At 40.3% G+C, this 23,085-nt stretch overlaps 1 protein-coding gene across 14 annotated transcripts in view; it reads right to left on the bottom strand.

Moving 5' to 3' along the window:
• DLC1 (DLC1 Rho GTPase activating protein) overlaps window positions 1–23,085 on the bottom strand; it is a 484,735-nt gene that overhangs the window by 19,300 nt on the left and 442,350 nt on the right. For 12 of the 14 annotated variants that reach the window (XM_045055298.1, XM_019828336.3, XM_019828341.3 and 9 more), the window contains 2 exons: window positions 10,764–10,835; window positions 4,749–4,830 (listed from right to left, as the gene is read on the bottom strand). In XM_045055298.1, coding sequence (XP_044911233.1) covers window positions 4,749–4,830; window positions 10,764–10,835 — 154 coding nt within the window. Of the gene's footprint in view, window positions 1–4,748; window positions 4,831–8,291; window positions 8,755–10,763; window positions 10,836–23,085 lie in introns of those variants that run through there. The other 2 variants (XM_019828344.3, XR_006596361.1) reach the window with 2 other exon arrangements.

The raw sequence follows: 23,085 nt of genomic DNA, 5'->3' as shown, positions 1-23,085 counted from the left end.
CGGTGTATATATATATGTAATATATATATATTATATATATATATAATATATATATATATATATATATATATATAATATATATATATATTACATTACTATTTTCCTTCCTTTTACAGTTAAGGAAAGGGGGTTTAGAGAGGTCACGAATCTTGTTCAAGGCCACAAGGATAAAACATGGTGGTTCTAACGTTCAAAAAACAGTATCTCCTGCATTCTTTTCTAAAATTAGTCTTAATGATGCTAATATCCAGGAGCAGCTTATGCCCTAAGCATGATTCCTCAAATGAATGGCAGCACATTGGTATCACACACCATCTGTCCAGAAGGCGTGGTGGCTGCAGCCCCCCAGGGCCCTCACAGGGCCCAGCTCCACAGGAACGTGTTGGTCTTATCTGCTGGGCAACTTGTTCCCTGCTCTGAAGGGGGAGGGGGGACAAGGTGGGCCATCAAAGCTTCACGAGTTTTGCTGCAGGGAGCCAGCCGCAAGCACCCTGATAAAAGCGTAGCAGGCGGGCATTGGGGCCTCGTATTCAAAACGAAAACAGGGAAGAGTACAAGAGAAGATACATGTGAGGAAAGAAAAAGGAACAGTTTTCCAAATAAGACGTGACAAATAAAAACTGTTGTGATTCTTAAAGACACTTTCTGGGAATCAGTGCAATTGCTTTAAAAATTTACGTGCTTCCCTTTTAATAGAACAGAAACAGTAACAGAGTTGAAATCTGTTATGCGGCAGGCTGCTTTACCCAGTGCAGGCATTTCCAGGGCTGTTTTACAACAAAGTGCACACTGAAGATGATGGTGTGGGTATGTACTTATCATTATACGATTATCACCTTATTTACATAATTCTTTGCTGTGTTTACAGGAGGAGTCAGTCGTTAACTCCAAAGGAAAATAGTGATATGGGATATTTTTCAGATGCTAGGGAGACAAAACTCCTGTCAGAAGAGGTATGCTAATGGTAGGTCACAGTTTGCATTATTATCTATATATGCTTCAAGGCAAGCAAACCACTCCCCCAGTATTAATATTGAATGTGACTCTCCCACGATCTTGGCCTTATCATTGAGACTGGATTATACAGCAAAACTAGCAGGACTGGGGCAAAAGCCAATCTCTCCAAGGAAACAAATACAAAAATCCCTTGCAAATGTAAGTGCAAGAATGTTGGTCAGCAACCCAAATCCAAAAAACATGGTAGTTCCTGAATTGTAACTTTTGGTCACTACCAGACTTTATATTAAGATAGTATTATCATGATTTTCAGGAAAACATTAAACGTACAAGTCTTCTACTCTTAAGTAGACTCTGCTAAGAGATCAGCAATGTTACAGGTATAAGAATGTTTATAATAAATCTTAAAGCAGAACACCAGTGTGTACCTGGGAGCAGTTGTAACATCCGTGTGTGTGTGTGTGTGTGTGTGTGTGTGTGTGTGTGTATTGTGTGTGTGTTTGGGGTGGTGGTAGGAATGAGAAACCATGTAAGGATTATTTTATTTAAAACAAACTTTAAAAGGTTTTATTTAAGGGGTGCTGGGTGGCTCAGTCAGTTGCGCATGTGACTCTTGATTTCGGCTCAGGTCATGATCTTGAGGTTCATGAGATCGAGCCCCACATCGTGGGGCTCTGCCCTGTCAGCAGGGACATTGTCTCTCTCCTCTCTCTGCCCCTCCTCCTCTTGCATGCTCTCTCTTTCTCTCAAACATTTTTAAAAAGGTTTTATTTAAGATAAAAATGTTAAAACATTTAATATTTTATGAAGTAAAACTTTTCAACTGAGTTTCTGTAACCATATTACCATATATATATTTATATATATATAAATAAAACATTAAATATATATTTTATTTTTATTTTTGAAAGAGAGAAAGAGAGAGCGCACGAGCAGGGGAGGGAGAGAGAGGGAGACACAGAATCCGAAGCAGGCTCCAGGCTCTGAGCTGTCAGCAGAGCCTGATGCAAGGCTCGAACTCAGGAACAGTGAGATCATGACCTAAGCCAAAGTCGGACACTCAGTTGACTAACCCACCCAGACGCCCCTACCATATGTATTTAAAATCAACTTCTCAAAAATATTTCAACAAGGCAAAAGATGGAAGTCTACAATAAGAAGTCTGTCAGTCTGGAGAGAACTTGGCAAATCACAAGGCAAACTTCCAAACTATGCAACAGCTTCGTGATTCACTGGCCCTTGAATTCCATGGGCTGAGAAACTATGTGGAAGAGGCTAGTCTCGTTAATGAGACAAATGTCACATATTTAGTAAAACAGGTACCCCCAACTACTTTGCTGACAACTCACAACCTGTTGTGCACTTCAAAAGAAGATGCCCCCATCGTTTTCTTCAGAACACTTGTTTAGGCCTCCTGAAAGAGAATCATTTGCCTTGAGGAGCCTATGTGAACATGTGGACAAGAGCCCTTGGGTTTTCCATTAAAACAAGGTGATGACGGTTATGTGAATTCTGAAGCATTTGTTTTGAAAGAAAACTCAACCTCAAGACTTCTTCCACATACTCAAATGTGGGCCTCTGATTTGGGCCTAGTATTTTTTAAAGCATGTTCACACTCATTACCTCACTGCCTCCTCACACTTAACCTTTGAGACAATATTCTCTGCATCTAAGAAAGTGGAAACCAATCAGAATACACTGCAGAGTCCAAATACAGATCAAGGTCTAGCTGGTCCAGCTGTTTCGAGGCTTTTTTCACAAAAGATTCAGCAACACAGATTTATTCCCTTCAAAGGGTGGTGGCTTCTCCAACAGAACAGAGCGAGCCAGTGGAAATCACAAAGTGCAGAGGACGACCTTCCCCTCAGAGCTGGGCAATTACATTTCAAACTGATATTAAAAAAAAAAAAAGTATTCAAGAATATAATCATGACCCCTTTGGGCTGCAATGTTGCAGTGAAATTTTTATGACCCAGAAATTCCTAAGCTGTCGCTGCTGCTTAGAGAGCCCACTTACTAAGTGGCGTAAAATGTGTGAAATGGGTAATCTGACTCAGTGTGTAAATATTTCCTAGGATTCATCTTAGGAGTGACCTCATTTATATGCGTTATCACCAGTGATGAATTGAAAAATAAATTAATTCTACCCCATAGCTAAGCATTAAAACATTTTAAAAATGTCTGGAGTAGTTTATATTCCAGATGTTGACTTCTTCCCTCCCAAACTGCATTAGTGACATTTTTTCATTGCCGATGACATAGCTATGGTATTACATACTACAGTGCAGGACTTGGGGTTCGGCCGCTTTCAGAAAATGTGTGCATACCCTGGACATTTCTAAGCAGCCGTTTAATTGGATTTGAAAAGCGACAGTGTTTCTGTGGTTAATATAGCATTTCTCTTTCCTAAACCACGAGTACTAGTCTATTTCATACACCATTCTAAACATCCTGCCCATCTTTCCTTAAAACCACTGTTTGAATTAGGGGTTTCAGAAAACACTGCATTACAGGGGTGCCTGGGTGGTTCAGTCGGTTGAGGGTCCACCTCTTGACTTCAGCTCCGGTCATGATCTCATGGTTTGTGAGATCGAGCCTCTTGTCTGCCTCTGCACTGACTCTGTGGAGCCTGCTTTGGGATTCTCTCTTTCTGCCCCTCTCCTGCTCTCTCTCTCTCAAAATAAATAAATAAACTTAAAAAAAAAAAAAAGGAAACACCACATTACATAAGAAAGGCAAAACACAGTACTTTCACTGAGGTACTGCTTTCTTTGCCTGCAAAGGGGAAATTAAATACTGAGTGTCATTCTACCTTAAAGATGCTTTTACAAGTTAAAATAAATACTGAGTAATAGAAAAGTTATTTCAATTTTAAACGTAAAATGAATACGTGAATTTTTTCTACGTATAATTTCCCCCCAGAATGCAGCTTTTATAGCTTGTAGGTTTTGAAGAAAATTGCAAAGGGTGAATTAACTTAAAAATGAATAGAAAATCAGGAGTTTGAAAGGATTATCAGTGCCCCATCATTGTCTGTTACATGTTTTATTACTTCCACTTTTCTAAAACCTACCAGCTGCCCGTCAGCCTAAAGATCTACCAGCACAACGATCAAGGATTTCTGACAGGTTTATTCTCATGTCACATCAGTGCTCATTTACTGCCTGTCCACTCTAGGTTAAAGGCTGTGCCAAGTTATTTTACAACCTTATTTAATCCTATTGTTACTGTTTGGTACCTGGGGAAGCTGAAGACAGTTCAGAGAAGCTTCTCTGGAATTCAAACAATGGTTCTCTTAACTCTAGCAATGCTGTAACCCACCCCCTCCTTTACTCCTCTGAATGTGTTATTTCCATTCAGTTTAACTACAGCTTTGATTCTGTTAGAGTATCTGGCTGGGGCCTTACAGTCAATTACATTGCCTTTTAAAAAACACTGTTCCAAGTTTCCAAACCATCTGAATGTTATATGTTTCAGCAATCATATGGTATTGAATACAGAATGGTCTCTTTGAGTACCTCCTAGGATAGTACCATTTCATGGCAATATTAAACAGTAAGATTTTACTTATTTTAATTGAAAGGCCTATGATTTATAGTGAAGTAAATTAATATAAACATTCACTAATCAAACACCTGACATGATTAGTACAACAAAGGTGAGGAAAAACCATGTTGATAATACTGCATTCTTAAAACAGACCAAAAAAAAAAAAAAAAAAAAAGAAAGAAAGAAAGAAAGAAAGAAAGAAAGAAAGAAAAACACTCAAAACATTTCCATTTTCCATTTACCTGCATAAAGCCTCAATGGCATCTCTGTCCAAAAAATCATGCTCTTTCTTGACCAAGGAAATATCAATGGGGAACAGAAGATCTATAAGAAAAATAAAAACACATATGTTTATTGGGCACCTAAATTCTCTTTTGTTTGTTTGTAATTGTTTTTTTTATTAATTTAATTTTTTAAATTTACATCCAAGTCAGTTAGCATATAGTGCAACAATGATTTCAGGAATAGATTCCTTAATGCCCCTTACCCATTTAGCCCATCCCCCTCCCACAACCCCTCCAGCCACCCTCTGTTTGTTCTCTATATTTAAGAGTCTCTTATGTTTTGTCTCCCTCCCTGTTTTCATATCATTTTTGCTTCCCTTCCCTTGTGTTTATCTGTTCTGTATCTTAAAGTCCTCATATGAGTGAAGTCATATATTTGTCTCTCTCTGACTAATTTTGCTTAGCATAATACCCTCTAGTTCCAACCATGTAGTTGCAAATGGCAAGACTGCATTCTTTTTGATTGCTGAGTTAATACTCCATCATCTTCTTTATCCATTTATCCATCGATGGACACTTGGTGAACACCTGAATTCTTGCCAATCTAGCCCAGTTTAGCAGAGGAAAAAAAAGTAATTTGTTGAACACCTACTGTGTGCAGGACACCTCATTTCCTATCAAGTGCTATGGGAGAAGAAAGCAACTTAAGACAATTCCATCAGTGTCCTAAAGGAGCTTAGATGTAAAGTGGTCTGTGGACTCAAAGATCCGTTCTTGTCAAAAGATAAGTGGTTCAAAACACTGTTCCACCTTTAAACAAATCAGCAGGCAACAGACCCCTGCTATAAATTATTATGTAAGCCAGAATCAATACCAGAAGGATATTCCTTTTTAATGTGGTTGTATTTTTTTTTTTTTTTTCCATGTGTGTGTGCTCACATTTGATCAGGGGAAGAGGTCATGGAAAACTGGGCCAAGGAAAGGTCTAGAGAACAATGGCAAGTGGTAGTAAATGGAATCTAACCATTTGCATGACATCAAAAGCTAAAGAGAATTCAGGATATGCTATTTTTAAACAAATATTAGCACTTCCATATGGCTTTTCAGGAGTTTATATAACTCCCCCTAAAACAAAAGGCCAGCTACAAGCTGTGTAGAACAATAGAATTCCAAATCCCTTAATCTGTAGGAGAGTTCAGTACTCAGACTACTGGGAGTTACAGAAGAACTGAAAAGGCAAAAGGGGGGAAAAAGTCAACTCAGTAGAAGAATTCCCTTTTTTATCCCTTGTTGATAAATACATTCAAGGAGAGGGGAGGATGACTGGGAGCATCACTGTGGAAATTTACAACAGTTCTGGAATTGCCACTACATAAAAATGAGTTATCCTCTTTGGAGTTGCAGCTATTAGGTATATTCAGTCTTCCCCGTAGAATGCTTATATGATATGCTAAGTATGAGTTCTTCTGTGCACCTCTGTGGGCCAGGAATAGGTGAAATAAGTCAGAAAGGCAGGAAACCATGATTACCATAACCGAGAGAGAGAGAGAGAGAGAGAGTGAGAGAGAGAGAGAGAGAGAGAAACCACAAAAAACAAAAACCAACCCCATGGCCTCTAAAATGGCTAATGCTGCAATACTGGGATAGACCCGCTCTCAGGAGTTCTGGGGATACAGGTGATTGGTAATGAATGTCCTAGATCTTCAGCTGACTGTTACATTTTTATGGTTTCCAACTTCCAGTCGCTGGTTTTATAGAATGGAGCTCTGTATTCTTAACAATCTGTTGGCTAGAGATAATGATAAAGAGTATATATATATTTTTTTTAACGTTGGAAACTAACATAATGAGTGATAGTCTATTCTTCGTTTTTCTGAAAGTGAGAGTTAGATTATTGATACTATTCCCTGAATAATGCAGGCAGACCAATGAAGCAGCCCAAGATTTATGAAGAAATATATGAAATTGAGTATTGCAGGAATTTATCTCTTCATTAACTTATAGACCAACACTATAGGCTCATAGTGAATGTAAACTATTGTAAATACAAGCACAGTAGACTATGAAGCTATTTGGAGGTTGTGGCGTTTTATATCACTTTGAAGACACCCAGAGCGTCAAGTATTAAATGACAGAGCTGACATTAAAGAATGTATTTTTAATACTTTCACAGCGGAACATCAGATCTATAAATGTAAATTAAAAGCTCCCATGTCTGTTAAGTGTATAGGAGATCACGACTGTGTTATTTTAGCAATTCTAACTTATTGTACCCAGAACTGTATTTTAGATTTTTTTCCGATGCAAATTAACTTGAAGATTCTGTTAAAAAAAAAATTCTCGAGTACATAGGGACTAGACGTAAGACAAGTGAAATAATTAAATAAATGATTTTCTCTTATTTGCCTAGACTCTTCTGAAAGGACTGTTTTTTAAAAGATATGATTTACCAATGTACAGAAGAAGCTGTTAGTTCTTCATGTTAGGATTTAATCGTCTAGCTTGGCTTTATGGGCAGGAAGTATAAATCGCCGAAGACCAAAATAAAGCAAAACAGGAAGACAAGGAATGTGTGGGTTGCTGCACAGAGTGGCAGGATGTAGTGCAGGAATTATAGCCCAGAACAATGCACAGTCTATCTCGAAAGCAGGCTTAGGCTTCAAAAGACTTCTAAATGTGAAGAGATCCCAAACATATTCCATGAAAATGCAGTCTGAATTTTAGGATGCGTTAAGAAGGAAGACAGAGGCTGGGACCGAGTCTTAGCAAACACACACTTCACAAAGTGCTGCTTGGCAGCAAATCAACACCAAAAATGAACATAATTGGAGGAAATTTAATTTCTAAACAGAAGAACAAAAGGACGGCCACCTTACTGCCACTGCTAATGCAATTATCTTTCCCTGTCTCCAGTGGAGCTGTGAATTGAATGCGATACAAGGGAGGTCCCTCCCCAGCCCTCCCTACCTCCAAGCCCTTACGAAAGACAGAGATACTCTAAGTGTTAATAGGTCAGAAATTCTCTCTAAGGGACAGATAGGCAACTCCACCATAATAAGCATGCATGTTAACCAAGTACCTTTCAAAAAAGAAAGAAACAAGAAAAAAGGAGAAGGAATGCGAAATCTCTACAATGGAGGAATAATAAGATATTTTACACAGTCTAGCAATAAAATAATTCTGAATTCAGCTTCATGGGAAAATACCACACATTGAGCCTGGGCCACAATGAACAAGAGCAGGTAGTGTAAATTAGGTAATGAATTATTTTAGCTGAGTGAGCTAGGGAAATAAAGATGATCTCTATGGTCTCTGCCTGATTTCCTTCTGGGGAGTTCTCACCCACCCACTCCATATCCCTCTTCAAGGCAACCTGCTGATCATGTCTAGCACTTCTGAGCTTACGAACTATACCTACTCTTAGCATGGGCTCACGGGCTTTGCTCATGTGTTAAAGAAGGTTGCCAGTGACCACTCGCTCCGCCTGAGAGCCCAATGCCACTTTCCAGTAAGAAGTCTGATTCCTATTACCCTAGAGGAAAAGACATGTTTTACACTCACTATTTCTTGTGAGAAGAGCCAGACATCCTTGGTGAAAATATTTCATTTCAATTGACTCTTTTAGAAATTTTGTCACATGACGGCATCCCCTTCCTTCTTAGGTGATGAAAAAGACGTATTTTCTAAATGTAAATGAACCAAAATTACGTTTGCTTTTTGAGATTCTGGCAATCCCTTAAAAGTCCTCTTTGACGTCTGAATGACGCTTTTATTTTTATAGAATATGTAGCATTTACCACAGTGCTGGCCATCCCTGTTGGTGTAGAATTAATAGTGGTTTGTTGATTAGCTGAATGGATGATGGATGAATAAATGAGAGATATTTAGTGTCATCATCTCAGCAGAGTTGAGGAAACAAAGATGCTTCAGGTGGAAGAAGTCCTGTTGGTCATTTAATTTATTCTCAATTTAGGAATCACTTCACTATTCACCCAACATTTGCTTGCAAATTACCTATATAGATGGAGTTCACTGGTTCACAACTGTAATTTTTTATCATTTATTTATTTATTTTAAATGTTTATTTTTGAGAGAGAGACAGAGTATGAGCGGGAGAGGGGAAGAGAGAGAGAGAGGGAAATACAGAATCTGAAGCAGGCTCCTGGCTCTGCACTGTCAGCATGGAGCCTGATGCGGGGCTCGAACTCACGAACCGGGAGATCATGATGACCTGAGCCAAAGTGGGACGCTTAACCGACTGAGCTACCCAGGCACCCCCCTATTATTTTTTTAAGAGAGAGTGAGAGAGTGTGTGCGCATGCACCAGTGGGGGAGGGGCAGAGGGAGAGGGAGAATCTTAAGCAGGCTCCACGCTCAGCCCGATGTGGGGCTTAGTCTCACGAATGTGAGATCATGACCTGAGCCGAAATCAAGAGTCTGACGCTTAGCCCACTGAGCCACCCAGGCGCGCCTGTAATTCTTTTTATTTTTATTATTATTTTTTAAATTTTTTTAATGTTTATTTTTTGAGAGAGAGAGAGAGAGAGAGACAGAGCATGAGTGGGGGAGGGGCAGAGAGAGAGAGAGACACAGAATCCAAAGCAGGCTCCAGGCTCCGAGCTGTCAGCGCAGAGCCCGACGCGGGGCCCGAACTCACAGGCCTCGAGATCATGACCTGAGCCGAAGTCGGACGCTCAACCGACCGAGCCACCCAGGTGCCCCTGTAATTCTTTTTGAATGATAACATGTACAGTATGATAAGAATCCCATGTAAATGAACAGCCTATTCCTTTTGCCACCTGCACGTATGCTCCACCCACACCTGGTACCGGAAGCTCAGGATGAGCCACACCTGAGGAGCCCTTCATCCTGGGATGCAGCATCCCAGTAACCGCCAAGGGCACTGGTGACAAAATGAAAGAGTAAAAATCCAGCCTAGATCATCATCTTCTTTTTTTTCAAAGGTCCATTTTTCTTAATTAAAAATGTGAATGCCACAGAAAAGATAATATTCATCAAATGACAGTCTTAAACGACAGTAAAAAGCCTAATTACAACCTGGGGGAATATATCTGCAACACATGACCAATCTTGCTAGAATGAATGAAGAGCTCTTACAAATCATTATGAAAAGTGCTATCAACTCACGAGAAAAATGGGGAACAGACATTTCACAGAAGAGCAAGTGCATATGGCCAGATGACATGAAGAAACGAACATTACCATTCACGCTCAGGGAAACTGAAGTCAAAATACATCCACGTGATTGGCAAAAATTAAAGTCTGACAAGATCAAGTGCTGAGAGCATGTGAACAGACAGAATCTTTATAGAGTTACTGGTAGGGGTGAAAATCAGTATAAGCACATTTGAAAAATCTGCACTGTAAAACTGAACATACGTATTCTCCATCACCTAATAATTCTGCTTCTGCGTATTACAGACAAGACAGATTACTGCAGATGTACCACAAGAGTACTACAATGTACAAGAATGTTCCTAAGACTACAGTTTATAAAAGTAAAACAGAAAAGGCTGAAATGCCCACCAATCGGAGAGTGAATGTGAATAAACTGCAGTCTACCCACACAACGGGCTATTTACAGAGCAGTCAAAGCAAGTGACCTAGAGGGACCCACAGTATAGAAGAATCTTAACAATATACTAGTAAGTGAAAAAAATTAAATCCTACAAGATTACATAGAGCATAATATCCTTTTTATAAGGGTAAAAGCAACTTTATAAAAATGTATTAGGAAAGTGCAAAAGGAAAATGACAAATAGAAGTTTCAGGATGACCGTTATTTTGGGTAAGGGGAGTAGAGGGACCGAATGGGAGAAGATGTTAGTTGTATTACCATCATGTTCCTAGCTTTTGTTTTGAGTGATGAGGGTCTTATGACTTGCTACACTGTTTTCTTAATGAACTACTTTAATGAACACTAAAATGTCTGAAACTAAATCATAGATCAATAATATCATGAACCAAGGATATGATTGCGCCAATTAAAAAAAAGTGGCATTGCCCGCTCACCTTCATAAAGCTGTGCGTACTGGGGGAAACCTGTTGCCCGTAGCCAATCACAAGCTTCCTTGGCTTCAATTTCTGTAATAGAACAGAAGAAAGACAGCAGTGTGAGTCATGTGGACCTCAGCATGCTTTCTTCCTTAACAAACTCTGATTTTGTTATAGAAGCAAAATAGGCCTATTGACAACGGATAAGCAAAATAAACATATACACATACATAAAAGCCACATAATTCAAATGATTTAAATTATTGTGCATCTCTTCAGACTTTAGAAAATGCAAACAACCTGACTTTCCTTAAAAAATAAAAATGGGGTCTTAACAGTAGGTTACTATTCTGTGCTGCTCCTGTGTTCTGGTTACAAATCAGTAGGAAAATAGGGCACAATGAGCAGTTTTAAGAGGGATTAAATAATTTTAAGCCCAGATGGTCTAACCTGGTTTGCTCTTCACATCAACAAAAGGCCACCAAATACACGTGACACCCTGGAAGAGAACTAACCTGCCCAATGGAACAGACCTTCTGCCCCACAATGGGATGTGCAAAGAAGGTCCAGGTGCTGAGGCAATGTGCCTTTAGGTGCATCCAGCAGTAGAGACCCAGGCTGTCAGGTGACCCAGAGGGCATTAAGTCCATAAATCCCACAATCTTGGCAGGCCAAAATGCCTAATAAAGCTCTGCTTCCCTGTGGTTAACATCTTGTAGATAGTATTGATAAACAGAAAGCCCAAGAGCACCTGACACACTGTGTTCAAACTCACTCAAGCGGTACTTACAATCCAGTTAAAACTGACTCACAGAGCAGGTCTGGGGCACACTCATTAGTTTCTCTGCTTGCACAAAGAATATTCTTTCAACTCTTCTTCCCACCTTCCACAGGCCATGAGAGTACTCAGTTATGTAAGGCGATTCACTCATTTATAAATGCCTCAACATTGATTAATTTATTCCAGATTCAAATCTTCATTAAGCATCTCTCCTCTGAGCCAGAGGGAGGCGGATAATCCATATTAGGAGAAGCATACATATCTTACTTTTGTCTAGTAACTTTACGGTTTCACAGCAGTTTTTCTCCTATCATTTCACGAATTCCTTGGCCTTTAAAGAAAGGTAATTTAGAACACTCAAATTCTTTAAAGCAAGTAGGGATGTCCTTATAGAGCACGCCAAAGCAAAAAACAACCTGCTATCCCCTGATGAGTTAGTCAATAAATACCTAAACTAAATCAATTAAGGCACTCGAGTGGAAAAAAATGACATGGCCAAGTTTACTTTCATGAATCTCTTCAGCGTAGTGATGAAAGCAGCATTATTAAACATGAGATTCAGGAGTGAATTCAGGACAGGAGGGAAAAGTGACATACATATGTAAGAACCTCAATGTTTGCTCAGAATAGAAGAATATATAGAATTGTCCAGTTTGAATTACCTGCAGTTAACATTTTTTTCATGTATTCATATCCACACCTTGTCTCAGAAAGGGATTAAAGAAGCTTTACATAAAATCATAAAATAAACACTTTCTAGACAACTGTATTGCTGGAAAAACATAAAAGCTCGACGTTTTATTTAAAAGAAGAAGGAAACTTTTTTTCCTCTATCTCTGTGACCCCTGTTCAAAGGCAGACAAGGAAAGAAAAAAAGCTAAGTGTTTGTTTAAAAAAAATAAAAAAAAAATAACTCGCTTTTCCTGACTATTTAGAGGTATTTCCATTGAACAGATTGTTAGACTCTGAACAACAGATTGTTAAAAAGTAAATGTGCTTGCTCTCTTAATATTTTACTCAACAAGTGGTGAGTAACCAGAAATTCTCAACATCCATTCTTTTCTGACTTACATTGAGACATGACACTGGGTCAGCACACGCACAAAAGCCTGAATTAGACACACTTCACCGGCCAATATTGCTACCTATTTAGAGCATGTTTCTGATTTTCTTATTACAATGGCTTCCTGCCAAGAGGCATGTAAGATACAAGGCATTTTTCTAAAAAGCCTTCATATTTATTTATATAATACTTTACAAATTACCAGATGTTCTCAAACATATTGCTCATTTAAGGCCCCCAGTGATTTCAGAAACCTAAAATACTTATTGCTATCTTGTCATTCTCTTAACTCACTCCCTACCACCAAGGAAATGAAAAGCCCCCACGTGACCACAGATTCATCTAAAAAGCTGTGTCCAAATAGCCACACTTCTCAGGGCCACTTGGTTAGAAAGGAATGGTGTGAACAGGCAAAGCTCTGCTTCTTCAGCAGATAATCTAGTTAAAGGCTTACAATGGCTAAAAAGCAGTATTTTCAAGAACTGCAGAGATCCGGGTACTTTACCTTCCTTTTCCTTACCCTAAACTAGACGAAAATGTGTCTTTCTTTCAGGTGTGAAACCATGGGAAACAGGAAAAGTCTGTATCATATCTAGCTTCCACTTAAGAATGTCCACTCGTGAACCCTTGGGTGAAGAACAACTGAAAACTCACTGCTCCTCTAGGCATCAGAATTAGAACACTGTAAAAACTGTAAAAAGTTGTCACTGGTTTTTTAATAAATGAAATAGTTACGGACTTCACTCCCACCCCTTTCCAATTACTGAGAGAAAATGGTAACAGTCTGATGTAATGCTGATTTGGGAAAAAAAAAATCAGTATTTTCATTTTATTTAACGTGAAGTGAATACATATCTACATCCAAGTCGAGTAGAGAACACCCTTTCTGGTTTCGCCCCCGATCCAGTCCATAACTTTCCCTCTTGTCTCCCAACTAAAGCGCCACGTCTCCAATTCTGTCCTCTCTCAGAGGAGAGAATCCTGGCTCATCACACTTCCCAATCTATAGTGTTGATCTTGTCTCTCTCTAACTTCACTAGAACTCCGCTGCTTGGAAAATCAAGTCTGAACACCTCTGCATGGTTTCCCCAGCTCTCCGGGAGGCATGCAGCCTGATTTTTCAGCTCTCTCTATTCACTCTATCTCCCAGCGAAAGCAAACTCAGTGCTCATCTCCCCATACACCACTGTGACTTCCCGGCATGAAATGATCTTCCTTGTTCTCAGTGTCAAATTTCATGCATCCTTCAAGGTCTATCCCAAATGCTGCCTCCCAGATGCCTCCCTCCCGACAATTCTGTCAATGGCTAACTTTTTTATTTTTATTTTTTAAAGAGAGAGACAGAGACAGAGCATGAGCAGGGGAGGGGCAGAAAGAGAGGGAGACACAGAATGTGAAGCAGGCTCCAGGCTCTGAGCTGTCAGCACAGAGTCCGATGTGGGACTCGAACTCACAAACTGTGAGATCATGACCTGAGCTGAAGTTGGTTGCTCAACGAACTGAGCCACCCAGGCGCCCCTCAATGGCTAACTTTTATTGAGTGCTTCATATGTGCACGACCCTGTCTAAGCATTAAAAGGCACATTAATTCATTTACTTTTCACATTGATCCTAAAACATGGATTACTAAAATCTCTATACAGGCGAGGAAACAAGCAGAGAAATAAGTTCTTAAAATGAGTTTTCTTTACATTCAAATGCCACAGTGGAGACAGAACTAGGACTCACAGAAATGAGCAAGACAGGTTCTTCCCTTAAAAATATATATGTAACACTGAGCAACATTTAAAATATTAAAACCATTGGGGTGCCTGGGTGGCTCAGTCAGTTGAGCATCCGACTTCAGTTCAGGTCATGGTCTTGCCGTTCATGAGTTCAAGCCCCGCATCGGGCTCTGTGCTAACAAACAGCTCAGAGCCTGGAGCCTGCTTCAGATTCTGTATCTCTCTCTCTCCCCCTCCCCTGCTCATGCTCTGCCTCTCTCTCTCAAAAATAACTAAATGTTAAAGAAATTAAAGAAAAATAAATAAAATATTAAAACCACGTATACATTGCATTACTTCAGTCACTAAATTCTCATGCCCATTTTTAGAGGTCTCTAACTGGCTCTAAAGGTATGACTTTTCCTTCAATATATGCAACTATGAGGATGATTTTTTTTAAATGTTTTTTATTTATTTTGAGACAGAGAGAGAGAGATTGGGGGGGGGGACAGGGGCATAGAGAGAGGGAGAGAGAGAATCCCAAGTAGGCTCCATGCTCAGAGTGGAAGCTGCTGCGGGCCTCGATCCCATGAACTGTGAGGTCAAGACTTGAGCCAAAATCAAGAGTTGGATGCTTAACCAACTGAACCACCCAGGCACCCTGAAGATGATTTTTAAAAAAAATTTTTTTAACGTTTATTTATTTTTGAGACAGAGACGGAGCATGAATGGGGGAGGGTCAGAGAGAGAGAGGGAGACACAGAATCTGAAACAGGCTCCAGGCTCTGAGCTGTCACCACAGAGCCTGACGCGGGGCTTGAACTCATGAACCTTGAGATCATGACCTGAGCTGAAGTCGGACGCTTAACCGACTGAGCCACCCAGGCGCGCCTGAAGATGATTTTTTAAAAACATTCTCTACTGGGCAAAAATGCCATCAGAAACCAAAAGCACAATGGAAATACAATGCTGCTTTAACGCCTGGGTTTTCTCTGAGCAAACAACAGACAAATGTGTTGAGGAAACAGGAAATATTTATTGGAAACAGCTTTAGTGGTTAGTTGTATAAGATGAATGAGGTCCAGGAGACCCTTTTGTGTAAGGCTGGGAACCATTAGTCCATATTTGCACATTTCCCGGCATGAAGGGATGACCCTGTCTTCCCCTTACCCTCAACAGTGAGTTAAACAGAAATTCCCAACCCCGTCATCATTCTGTTGAACTCACTGATCTTAACCAGTTGAGCAACAGTAACTGGGTTGAGATGTGATTACTTCCATCTTCTGTGTGCCCTATCTTCACAGTAGGAACTGTCAGGCTCCCTGCCTTCTTTGACAACAGGCTACCAAAATCAGGACTCAAGGCAAATGCCACAACTACATGGAATGTATCTCTTAAATAAAAGTCTAAGGAATTGGAAGAATGCAAGAAAATTCAAGCACTTTCCAGATTCCTTGGATTCCCCCAAATATGACAGACCTGTGGGCAAAGATCAATGGAAATGTTGATGCTTTTACAGCCACAGAGAAACATATTAGCTGTGTGAAGGCAGGTGGTATTTTCTGATCCAAAACAAAATTCATTTCCCCACCCTGGTCACATAGATTCTTCCAATGGAAGAAGATTCTTTTTACCCATTTTCCAGCTACCATTGAGGTGGCCAATTTTACAGGACTGTTGCACAGGCTTCATGGGGCAGCCCACTGGAGAAGCAAACCATGGCCTCAAAAATTTGATCTCAATGGCTGTCAGCCCTGGATGCAGTAGGCATCAGCTTAAGGAACTTTCTAAAACCGTGAACCACCACCTACTCCCAGGTATTTGGATTTTCTCAGTCTAGGGAGGATCTTTTAAAAAAAGCTCTTTAGGTAAATTTAAGGCTGGCCTGGATTGAGAACCACTGAGCCACACAACATTTCTCTGTATTCCGGTGCCTGGACTCTTTCTCCCTGGATTATCCTAAGATCTCCCAACTGAATTCTGTGATAAGCTTTGCCCCTCCCTGCCCACAACAAATCTATTCTAGTCCAAGAGTCCCCGAGCCCCTGGATTCGCTTTCATGAAATACATAATTCATGATGTTACTCTCCTGCCTATAATTCTTCACTGACTCTCCACCACCTTTCAGATACAGTCCAAACTCCTCGGCAGACCCACAACCTTCTTAATTTGGCCTCTGCCTTATGCATTTGTCTCCTGGAAGGCCTCCAAATGCAAGCTTTGCTCATCTTACTGAATTCCTTGAGGTTCCCAGGATGCATCATGCTCTCTCACACTGCAAGCTCTTAATCTGTTCTCCCCCTTACTCCTAAATTGTCCCTTCTCCACTCTGTCAACTTTTCTCTCCTACCTTTCCCACGCTGGGTGAGGTGCACCTACCCAAAGCTTCTTAATTCATTTATGTCCTGAAAGAGTACTTCTTCCATATTGGAAGTACAAATAGATTTGTTTGAAGGAAAAAAAAAAAAAAGAATCCATTAATATTTTCTTCCCTTCAGAAACAGACTGAGAGCTATAATGCAAAACCCCTTCTCTTTGCAATTAATAATAAAAATAAATGTTAAACCTACACAACTGCCAAAGACTGGTTATCAGGATTTACCTCCGTAAAATGAATTTCTAGATGGCCTAAGTCAGATTGCAGAATGTATACAGTAATATTTATTACACTTTAATGTTATCTAATCACAGCCAAGATTTTGACTAGCAACTACATTCCTACCCTCAGGTGCCTAAAAGCATTCTAAACATCTGTTGTGCATATTCTGAAAGAAACCAGTTAGGAAGCTTCTGGAAGGCCAGTCGATACTAATTCAGTTTCTAAGTCTGTTTGGCCTAACAGTTTCTAAGTCTGGTATAGTCATACATGTAAGTGAAGCCAATCATCCTTCATTTCCCCCCTTCACTCAGAAATTATTTACTGAACATCTCCGAAGTATGCTCCAGCTGTGCTCAGGGACAATCAGACAGAGGTTCCTGCCCAGAAGCAGGAAGCCAAATGGAAAGGTAATTCACAGTTGAGTACATAGTGTCCGATGATCCTCTACTAGGGAAAGAACTGGTTTCCTAAGGGCTATTCTAAGGTCTTTGGGTTTGTTAAGGCCCAAGTGACCTGCTACAGAACACCAGTGAGTACTCATTTCACAGGTGAAACTACCTACAGCCCACATGCCCTAACTTCTTCATATACCCCATCTGTCACCCAATCTCCCTCGAGCTAACTGATCCAGCTATACTGGCCTCTTCCCACCCACCCCATACCCCTTTTCCTGCTTTATTTTGTCTCCTTCCAAAATATGTATTATGTTTACTTTCCCCTCTGTAAGCTCCAAAAGGGTGAGTTTCTTTGTCTACTTTGCTCTCTGATACATCCTAAGCACCTACAGCAGCATGGGGCACAAGGTAGTTGCTCAATAAATATTACACAGCCACGATATGACTTTTGTTCTAGGGAAGTGGTTTTCCTATTTTTTCTGACCAGGATCCATAAGAAATACATTTTACATTATAACCTGGAACACAAATGTATGTATACATGTGCACACACACACACATTCACGTATACAAACACACGTGTCTATACCAGCATAGGCAGAACTGAAACAAGTTTCACCAAATAACACTTAAAATTAGTTATGCAGTCTTACATTTTTCAATTCCATTTAAAAAAGTAGTTATGTTACTCACCAAAGCCACCAGTTTGAAATGTATTATTCTCACACCATAGTTTTTTCTTACAAAGGAAGGAAGGGAGGAAGGAAGGAGGGAGGGAAGGAAGGAAGGAAGGAAGGAAGGAAGGAAGGAAGGAAGGAAAAGAGACAGAGAGAAAGGAAAAGGAAAGAAGGAAGGAAGGGGGAGAGAGAGGAAAAGAAAAGAAAAGAAAAGAAAAGAAAAGAGGAAGAAGGAAGGAAGGAAGAGTAAACTAAGAACTAACATGTAGTACAGAGGAGAATGTGATGAGGCACAGGAAAGACATGTATGAATTCAGAGGTGGGAGGGGGCTGCTTGGGCACATGGTCTATGCTCAGCCTTCAAGGAGGCTAACATAATCTCCTATGTAAGAGTGGATGGGGGAGAGAAGATTCCGAGTAAAGGTGGAGGGGTGGTGAAGCACAGGAGTTTGTGAAAGGATGCTAATCGGTCCCATGTACCGTAACACTGACAAAGGAAGGGAGGCATGAAGTGGAAAGCAGGTTCTCCCACAGAGCACATACAGGCATCTCCTTAGCCTGGTTACCCAAAGAGCAGCGAACATTATTTCTTCAGATGTAAAACAGTTTTGTTTTAGAAAATGTAAAACTTTCTAATAATCCATCACACCAAGATGGCAAAGTATTACCTGCAACAGGTCAGGAAAACAGGTTCAGGAAAGAATGCATTGCTTTGTTAAGTAGCCTTGAGAAAATAATCTGTCTGGACCAGTTTCCTCATCTGTAAAACCTGGCATTGCCATAGGCTTTGTAAACTCCCCAGGCTTCTGACTCTCAGATCTTTTTTATGCCAATTTCCCCTGCTCTCTAAGACAACCTTTAGAATAGGTTCCATCGCTACTGTTAAGCTTTCAGATTTATCACCAATTACACGGAGGCATTTTTCTTCCCTCAAAAAACTGGATCATTAGTAACTGCTGTAAATTCCCCAATTTTGCAGATTTACTGAAGCTTATTGCTAAAATTTGTAATTTGGTTCCTAACGGATCAGTTCCTTGATTTGCCTCGTGATGCCTGTGTTCATATTATAGGGAACCCAAAACCCTAGATATTTTTGCTTATTTGTGTGTCTACAGCCCTCAAACTAAAAAAATTCATCTTTATAGGAGGAACATGCTTAGAAAACCCATAGAAAACCTTGAGTTTTACTCTGTTTACTGAGCTTTTATGTTCATGCTTTGCCAACAGTAGCATCCTGACTTCTACAGAATCAGTGAGTTGGGTGCTGAAATGCTTCTTGGAGCTTCTCTCATCTTTTCTCTTCACCAGTGAGGAAGCTGGTTCAGAGTTTAGGTAATTTGCTGGAGGTTCCAGAACTGCCCTGCTCTCCCAGGCTAGTGCACCTTCTGCATACTTTGACTGCCTGCAAAGATTACTCTCACTTTTAAATCATCAGACTGTTTTTCAGTACAAGCAAAAACTGCAAGTTTTGGAAAGTTTCCTTTTTAAGTTTTTCCTTCCTTCCTTCCTTCCTTCCTTCCTTCCTTCCTTCCTCCCTCCCTCCCTCCCTCCCTCCCTCCCTCCCTCCCTCCCTCCTTTCTTTCTTTCTTTCTTTCTTTCTTTCTTTCTTTCTTTCTTTCTTTCTTTCTTTCCTTCCTTCTTTCTTCTTTCTCTCTCTCTCTCTCTCTCTCTCTCTCTCTCTCTCTCTCTCTCTCTCCTGCTTGAGGTCTGGTGGCAGATCTGTTGCTTTCTAATAAAGAACATTCCTAGAAATAATGTAAACAGGGAAAAAGGACCCATTTTTCCCCCAGTGATGTGATGACAACTTAATATAAGGTTTTGCCTTAAAAAAAGGAAACCATGAGAGACGCACCCTGCAAGCCTATACCTGGTATTATGCACATGAAGAGACACTCCAGCAATGCAGAAATTAAATCAATTGACATCCCCTTTGGGGATCATTTAGTTCAAGTGTTTACAAAATACTGTTTTATCACATCAAAAAATATGTGCTCATCCCTCCCAAAGGCAAACAGCTCTGCATTAATTTGAGCCCATGGTTGACATGGCTCTCTCAGGTATCCAGACTTAAACTGAGCCAGTTATTTCCAGGAACAGAAAATATCTTTCAGCTAATCAAAAACTGGCACTTACTACCCAGCACAAATGAAAATAAACTATTAAGGAAATGGATACAGCATCACCACATTTTTCTATTTCCTTTCTATGTGGGGTGGGATTAAAAACCCTTTGGTTTACATACAAGCATGCACCCACATTTCTAGTATTCTGTATCAAATACTTATGCATTTGCAACCATGCATTGCTAAGAAAAATGATTTGAAATAGCTCTTAAAATACTAAACCCTTTAAAGATAATAATTGCATAGATTAAGAAGCCAATTTCAAGGAAGGAAACAATCTAAATAACATACTTTTAAGGGATCTTATTTTTCTGAGTCTCATTTTTTCATAAAACGAAGCAGATGTTTTAAGATTATATAATCCACTTCCTTTGTAACTTATGATTCAAGGCAAAATACCTGGTTATAAACCTAAAGTAGCCAACCCCCCATCTCCATGATGAAAGGTTCGCAGGCACATCAATTCTTTCATTACATGTTAGCAAAGCTTATTCTACTAAGTAACCTCCAACCCCAATCTTTGGTTTTGTCCCAAGTTCTATAGTGCCATAGGGCAGAAAATAGAAATACTGTGCAAATGGCAGCAAATTAGAAATAGAGGGAACAGTAAGGAATTCTAAAGAAACTGTCCACTCAGGTTTTAGTCCATTCTGACAGCAAGAAAAAAGAAAAGCAAGAATATAATGAAGCATCAAGTTGTCCTACACAAAGACCAATGAAAATAAAAAACATGGAAGCAACTGGTAAATAGAGCGGCTGTTAGGCATTCCTATGTCTAACCTCAAACAGAAAACACTATTGGATTTGATATTCTCGGTTTTGTGCCACAAAGTATAAGAAAAAATTAGGACTACTGTCTTCTAGGTCAGCTAAAGAATTATTTTCATTAAAAATGCTGGTGACAACCAGTCCCCCAGACACACACAATCTAATGGTCAAAGCTGGTTCCGATACATCTCTTTAGTTTAGGAAGGCTTCTGGTTTTATATGGATACATTTTCCTACAAACACATTAAGATCCTCATTTTGTTGCTATAACCCATTTTGTTCACACACGCAGGCAGGAAGAGGTCTGAAGCACATATGACCTTGGACTAGTCACTGAATTTCCAGGCATCTCGGCTGCCCCTCACCAGGGAAGAGGCAATGTTTTTCCAGGCTGCCTTTGCAAAGTTCGGGAATTTCCCATGAAATGACTTTTAGAAAGGTGCATGCATCACGGAAGATCTGTTTTTCGTGCTATCTTTGAAAATGGGAGTTGTACGGAGATTGTCCCCTTGTGACTTTATAGTTTCTCCAGACTCGGGAGTGAAGATGATTTCAGAATTTTAGCGTCTTCTATCTACTCTGTCACCTGTGTGTGACAAAGGGCAAGGCATGGCTGTAGTGCAGCTCAGTCATGGGCCACAGGCCATCTCACCTCCGAGGTCCCTTCCTCCATGGCTTCCTCAGCGCTGCAGCCTGGGAAATGCTACAACCTCAGGGTGTGGAAAACTTCTGTCCCTCAGACATCCTCTAGAGACTCCTGCAAGAAGGAAGGCGCCTTTCTGACAAGCTTCAGGAAGCAGCCTGCAATCCTCTCTGCGGGACACTCAAAGGTGGGGCGGGAAGAGAACAAAATGTGGATGGGAGGTGTCAAAGGCATCTGAGGACTCCAGCTTCACTGACCTCAGCCTTCAGTTAGTTTTTGATTTTCCTCCTGGGGACAGGAGGGGGGTAAGACATGAAAAGGCCACCAAGCCGAGGTTTATATGAGTGGAAAAGGAGTATACTTTCTACTATGAAACTCAGTTCAGCAGCAAAAAAAACCAACCAACCAACCAACCAACAAACAAAAAAACCCAAGGATGAATGCCTAAGAGAAATCAATTCCCTTAATTCCCACTTTAACGCTAGCAAGGACGTTTCCAACAACATTATCTCTTAATAGGCAGTCATTTTCTTTCTTTCTTTTTTTTTCTTAATTTTTTTTTCAACGTTTATTTATTTTTGGGACAGAGAGAGACAGAGCATGAACGGGGGAGGGGCAGAGAGAGAGGGAGACACAGAATCGGAAACAGGCTCCAGGCTCTGAGAAGGCAGTCATTTTCAAGATGCTACTCAAATGTTTTCACTGACATCTGGAAGAGAATTTTCCCTTAGAAATATTATTTTAAAATACTTTCCCTGAAGAGAGCATTATTCACTATAGTCCATGGAAGCTAGAAAATGGAATCCCAGATTCCTTCCCCAAATGTTAAAAGACAAAGGCTCAAGTCTCCATTCACTGCGCCCCAGAGGGGGGAACACAGAAACCACTAATTTGTCAACTTTGGACCCTAAGATTACAGCCCTATGTGAGTCCCTTAGGACACTGCAAAGTAACTGCAAGGCTCTACACAGCCACCAAATACTGTTTCCTAAATTGAATCAACTCAAGCCAAGCATATCTCCCTCAATTGCACGTGACAGCCATGCACACCTGGTTGGAATCCTAGCTCGGCCACGTACAGCCAGCGACCTTCCGCAAGGAATGGAACTCTCCCGAGCCTCGGATTCCTCATCTGTAAAAGGGGAATAATCACATGGGTCTTTCTGGAGCCGCCGAGGTGAAGGTTAAACGTGCAATAAGGGCAAAGTACGTGAGAAATTTTAGCTTCTATAATATTATTACCATCCTGTCAAAAGTCTGTGGGTTTTTTACAAAAATTAAAAAGGAGCGTTCATACTAGAGAAGGGTGACTATTCCTTGTGAGAGACGATAAGACTATACACACTAATATACACACAAGCCTTTCTTCCCGTGCACCACAGCAAGGAAGGTATAGTGAAAAAAAAGTTAAGACAGAGTAGGCCTAATTAAAGAATCCCCAGCAGGACCACTCCCTACTCCTTATCATTGATCATGATAATCCTTAACAACAACACAGGATCCCACAAGGAAAAGGGCAGACAGACAGGAAGAGCCCTTCTCGGCTGGGAATCTTCCCCCCTTTCCATTAATTAGATTTCTGACTAAT

The sequence above is a fragment of the Felis catus genome, chromosome B1 (genome assembly GCF_018350175.1).
Source record: "Felis catus isolate Fca126 chromosome B1, F.catus_Fca126_mat1.0, whole genome shotgun sequence".
Classification (NCBI taxonomy): domain Eukaryota; kingdom Metazoa; phylum Chordata; class Mammalia; order Carnivora; family Felidae; genus Felis; species Felis catus.
This window is presented reverse-complemented; position numbering and strand designations above follow the sequence as displayed.